The 5942-nt window shown below is 34.3% G+C and overlaps 1 protein-coding gene across 1 annotated transcript; it reads left to right on the top strand.

Moving 5' to 3' along the window:
- Positions 1-2457: 2457 nt before the first annotated feature.
- LOC149163171 (uncharacterized) lies at positions 2458-4641 on the top strand. Its single transcript, XM_089437552.1, has 3 exons — positions 2458-3596; positions 3710-3841; positions 3992-4641. The coding sequence occupies exons 1-3, from the start codon at positions 3102-3104 to the stop codon at positions 4496-4498; spliced, it is 1134 nt and encodes a 377-aa protein (XP_089293678.1). The 5' UTR covers positions 2458-3101; the 3' UTR covers positions 4499-4641.
- Positions 4642-5942: the final 1301 nt, after the last annotated feature.

The raw sequence follows: 5942 nt of genomic DNA, 5'->3' as shown, positions 1-5942 counted from the left end.
ACCAACCTTCAAACCTTCTTGACCTTTCAAAGGCTGCCAGATGATGAACTTTGATTGGTCCACCTTACCACCTTGTCAGTTGTTGCCACATCACTTCCAACTCATGTCGATTCACTTGCTAGTTGTCTGCCACTTGTCCTTCCATGTGTTAACCACGTTAGTTCCAACATGGATGCCATGTCAACTCCATGCCATCTGCCCTTGCCACATGTCATCTTTTGGTCTTGCAATATGTCCTTTCTTTGCCACGTGTCCCTGCCATGTCAATTGTATGACATGCCACATATCACTTATACAAACTGCCACATGTCATTATACATACATGTCATGTCTGTTGTACGGATCTACAATGTGTCACCCTTGTCCATCCTTTTGTTGTTTCACAAAAAATTCAAAACACAATAACTTTTGTGTACAAATTCTCTTTGAAGTTTTCAATATGTGTCAGAAAGGTCTCGTCGAGCTCTACATCATGGCGCCATTTTTATCAAGTTTCAAGCGTTTTGATTTGAGACATTTTTGGATCCTCTTGGATCAATATGGAATTGAACAACTTAGCAACTAAATGAAAAAGAAAGTCATTTATCCCATTATTAAAATACTTCATTATTTGTGCCAAGAGACACTTTACGTATAAGAGAGATGTTGTAGTCGTTGTAAAATAAATAAATAATAAAACATAATTTCAACTCAACTAATAAAAGTAACAAATATCTTCAATTCAATTTGTTATATTATAATTTTGTTTGTATTAATAAAATTACAAACAATTTTTTTGGAAAAGATATAATATACATATAACATTAAAATAAATTATAACAATAATAATTTATATTCATAACCATGATATTTCATAACATATAACTAATAAACATTAAAAGAACAATAAAATTAATTGATAAATATATGACTAGAAATAATAATTCTATATATAAAGTTGTGAAATATATATAACATAAATAATAACTATAAATTAACATCTATTTTATCATATAAATTAAAATAATGATTCATATTTTTAATACCTAGTCTAACTAATTGATGAAATGACCTTTTTCAGTGTATTTTTCTTGTCAAATTTAAACAAAATGAGTTAGAGAATTTTATAAACTTGAGTTTAAGTTATTTAATATAGCTTTTACTTAATAATATTTGTTTTTAATATATTAATAAATTAATATTATAATTTAAACATTATTGTTCAAATATAGCCGTTACTTGAAATTATGTCTCTACATTGCTCTTTATTTAAGCCTTTGCCATGGTCTGCCTCTTCATCCGGTCCTAATGATGAACCACACTTGTTGGTTCGAAAGGCGTCGACCAAAAAATTCTCTCATGTGATTTCTACCGAAAGACTTTGTTTAAATCATTATGGATCAGCGAAGCTTGAATACAGAAATTCCAATCTTGTCAAATTTAAACAAAGTGGAGTAGAGAATTTTATAAACTTGAGTTTAAGTTATTTAATTCGTAGAATTCCAATGCCCAAGGGTTTTTTAGAGTGTTGAATTCATTTATGCATTCAAAAATGTATTTTAAACAACAAAAAATCACAATCTTGCTTGAAATTGTGTGGTGGGATTCTTGAGCATCGAAATAAATCAAATATCTCATGATGCAAACTTTTTTTCAACTTTTATACTCAAAAACAAATTTGAATCTATATACACTTTTTTACCAAGGAAATATTCTAAGAGATCTACATGAGGAGAATTGAACTTGTGACCTTCAATTAGCAAGATACTTGAATAATGGAAACTCAACCAATTAAATTAACCCTCAATACTAATCTTTATAAACACTTAATAAATCCAATATTAAAATAAATCTATACTAACCCCTCACAGTGAATATTTATAAACACTTGATAAATCCAATGTTAAAATAAAAATATGCTAACATATATAAATTTGACTTATTTATATAAACATATAAAATTAAACGATATATTTAATTATAATTTTAATATTATATTAAATTAATTATTTATTATTCGATCTTAATTTTTATCCCATATTTAAATTCTAGTTCTTATCTTTATTCTTCACTTAATCTCTGCATACTCTCTTTTCCCCTAAATTAATGGTATGTAACATTAAAAAAAGGGGTACAGTTCAACCCATCTGTGAGTATTTTCATTCAACTGTGACATTTTTTATTGAATTTCTAAACGTTTCCTGATCATCCTCCTTTTGCGAAAAAGATCAACCATGCATTCGATTTAGTCTAAAATAAAATCTTTTCACTTTTCTTACACAAAAATATTCTGTTCTATTGATTAAAATAGAATATAAAATATTATAATTATGATTAATTATTAATAATAGATAATTACTAAAAATGGCCATTAATAACTGACACGGCAGTTCCTAAACTGTCAGCCTGGTTTTCTTGGGGAGCAAGCGTGGTTAGAGAACTGTACGGCAGCTATCGCGTCGCGCGAGAAATAATATGGACGGTCCATAATCGTTCAACACTCCGAAACAAAATCTCTAGGTTTCTTATTATTCTAGATTTAATTTGCTGTTCAGAGATTCTGTGTTCGATTCACGGTGGCTACATAATCGTTCTCCCGTTCGGTTAACACTGTGTCAGTCTGTAAGAAAAAGAAAGTCGGTGGTGATGGTGGTAATAGGGCAGCCTCCATATTTGTGCATGGATTTGGCGAGTCGCCGACCTAAGTGGCTATAGAAAGGCACACACCTAGGCTTTTCCGCTGTATTCCTTCCACACGTCACTTTTCTGGGGGCCTTCGCGTGCAGATGCTTTGCGGCTCTCTGTTTTTATGCATTATTTTCACCTGACCGCCTTGGATGCAGGAAACTCCATGATTTGATTTGTTTGCGGTCGAGTTCTCGCAAAAATCGAGTCGTAACGAAGTTTACACTTGATATAGCCGTGAATTTTTTCTTTCTGTGGTTTTTTCACTGCAAAAAATGGTCATATCGCTTGGATCGGATGGCAGAAATGACATGCGTTATGACCGAGCAAACCGGGAGAGGATGAGGACGTACAGGACTGCAGTGTAATAATCACTTCTAACGGAGATCTAATAAGTAACGTAAGTTTGCTATAATCATAAGGAGATTATTATCAAGATGCTGCAAGGCGCCTTTTGTTCGCGGCAGGTGCACGGTCACAGCCATTACAAGAAGTTCTGGTTGAAGAAAATCGAGGAAATGGAGGACGAGCAAACGCAGGAAGCGTTGCGTACCGTACAGCCTGAAGGTTTTGGTAGCAGAATTATCTGGCATTCAAATGAGAGCTTTAGGTCTAATTTGGAGTTTAACGGTAGAATTAAGCCGACTATTAGGGTTTCTTCTCTTAGATCCGGCGCCGAGAGTAACATTTACGCGCTAAATTCAGAGGCTTCCGAAAAAGATCTGCGAAATGGAAGCCAAACCGCCCGTGCTTTATCTATTGGCATGCGGATGCCGATGCCTTATGCTGCAGATCCAACGAATAAGCTCCGTAAGTCTCTTAATATTGATTCTCTGCAAGAAAGAGGCGAGGAGGACGAAAGAAAGTTGCAGGAAAATGGAATGAAAAGTAACGCCAAAGAAAGTCTGCAGTCGCTCAAGAGGTTTTTAAATGTCGGTACTTTCGTCGTCGTTAACGATTCACATGTATTTTTATCTTGCTTTCTTTTTTGGCAAATTGACGGTTTTTAGGTTCTGTTATATAACTTCCTTTAAATTTCTGCCAGATTGGAGAAATTCGCTCGGATAAAAGTGGAGCAACGGATCCTGAATTTCCAGATGGAGCAGTTGCCAGGACGTGCGCGGAATGCAAAACAGACAGAACGCCGCTCTGGAGAAATGGCCCAGACGGACCAAAGGTTATTGAGTTTCTTGTTTTCTTTCTTAGCAAGAGGTTAATGAGTTTCTTGTTTCGTTTTTCGCAACTCTGTTATGCAGTTTGTTCGCATGATCTCCTCGTCAATTTTCATGGAATACGGGCACTAAAGCGCGGATTTTCGTTTTAACAGTCTCTGTGTAATGCCTGCGGTATTCGGTTCAAGAAGATCGGAAAGCGCGAGCAGCAGCAGAAATCGGCTTCAAGGCTCCCTCCCTTGTCTTCCCCCAGGCAGATGACAGCGAAGCGCAAGCAACAAGACACCGATGAATATGATCCGTTGCGGCCAGATGCAGCCGTCGCCGCCGCGGCGTACCCGGTGCGCAAGAAAAGCGTCGGAGCCGTTACGGCGGTGCCTACAGGCGGTCGTCACAGGGATCGTCGGCGGTCCGTGGAAGAATCCAATTCAACTGAGCGCCGATCCGTTGAAGATTCCAGTTCAACGGAGCGCCGGTTCTTGAAAACTGGAAGCGTTGCTGGGGAGGAGCGCCGGTTCTTGAATAATGGAAGCGTTGCTGGGGAGGAGAGAGGGGCAACGAGCTCCAATTCCTTGATGATGATGCGCAGGTCCTTTGCCAAGGACGAAGAAGAGGGAGCGGTGCTCTTGATGGGTTTATCATGTGGATTGGTCAATGCTTAATTATTTAATCTCTGTATGTATCTATTTATTATCTATTTACGGAACCTGTGTGGTGCTATTTTCCAGAATTTGGATGAGAGAGCACCCAATATTGTACAAAGAAAATAAGTTATATATGTAGCTTTTGGTACGATTTGGTTGAATTCTGTCCACAAATTTTTCTTTTCCGAGTCAATTTTTGGCAGTAGATATGATAGAAGAAATCGTTCATTAAAATAACCATAAACCCACTTGCAAATATTTTTCTGTTGATATATATATTTACTTTTTATTATTCGTGGTATCTGAAATTAAGCTAAAGTATGCGAAGGCAAAGTATTAAGCAATTCTGGAAAATCAAGCTGAAGCATGCAGGTTGCTCGACCGGGTCTGCGCGGATTCCATGGCATTATAAATAGTAATATAATTGGAGCTATTAAATAATTGACTGGCCAAGGCCTCAGCACTCACATCAGATTAGACAATTCTGACGTGGACTATTGGAATATTTACTCCACGCCGCTAAAGCAATTGATAAAAAGTAAAGGGGAGGGGTTGATTGGGAGGGTTAGGATTGTGTTAAAACATTGTATTTTATGCGCCTCTCGGGAATGTTCCTACAACGTGGATCCCATTAGGACCTTTCTTTTCTTCAAAAGGTTTTGGATCTTGTTAAACCATAGGCATAGTTATAGGTATAAATATACAAAGGTGATTTTAGAATTATAATATATTATAAACAAGAAAATTAAAATTCAATTATATATGTTTTTCCTTATTACCTAACTATATGTTATGCATTTTGCATCTTAAAAAGGAAGATTAATAATAAAGAAAATTATATAATAATATATATTGGATTATATAATATATTATAAACCAGAAAATTAAAATTCAAATATATGTTTTTCCTTATTACCTAATTATATATTTTGCATTTTGCAAATTTTTTATGTTCTTTTATTGATGTTAAATTAATAGACACCATTTTTTATATTGTTTCGTTCTTATATATAATTTTTAAAAGATATTTGGATCTTTTATAAGTTGAACTTCGTATTGATGAGGTTACTTATACGCGAGTGTTAATCCAATATTTGTTTATGACAATCCTAATTTGGAGACAATTTTTTATATTATTTCGTTCTTAAACATAATTTGAGGTTATTTATACATGAGTGTTTTATCCAAACCAAATTGGTTTGTGATAATCAAACTTTGAATTTGTATATTTATATAATTTTCTTCAAATTAATATTCATTTTAATGTAGTTAAAATTAAATAATAATGTGGTTAAAAAAAGTGTGAAGGGTTGAAAATAAAGTTTAAAATATTTATTTTTTAACATATATTTGTTATCTTTTATTTATTATTTTAAAATTTAAGTATCTCAAAAATAAATATATATATGAGTAGTTATTGATTTTAGACTTCTGCGATCTGTGTTCTGTGTGGTTGTATCTT

Source organism: Pinus tabuliformis, chromosome 5_2 (assembly GCF_031772625.1).
Source record: "Pinus tabuliformis cultivar Carrire ecotype Pingquan chromosome 5_2, CPIR1, whole genome shotgun sequence".
In the NCBI taxonomy this organism is placed as follows: Eukaryota; Viridiplantae; Streptophyta; class Pinopsida; order Pinales; family Pinaceae; genus Pinus; species Pinus tabuliformis.
Note: the sequence above shows the minus strand (reverse complement) of the source record. Positions and strands in the feature narration are given on the sequence as shown.

Coding starts and splice junctions, on each gene's coding strand:
- LOC149163171 (XM_089437552.1), top strand. CDS start 3,102: ATGCTGCAAGGCGCCTTTTGTTCGCGGCAGGTGCACGGTCACAGCCAT. Junction 3,597..3,709: donor CGCTCAAGAGGTTTTTAAAT/GTCGGTACTTTC, acceptor AATTTCTGCCAG/ATTGGAGAAATTCGCTCGGA. Junction 3,842..3,991: donor ATGGCCCAGACGGACCAAAG/GTTATTGAGTTT, acceptor TCGTTTTAACAG/TCTCTGTGTAATGCCTGCGG.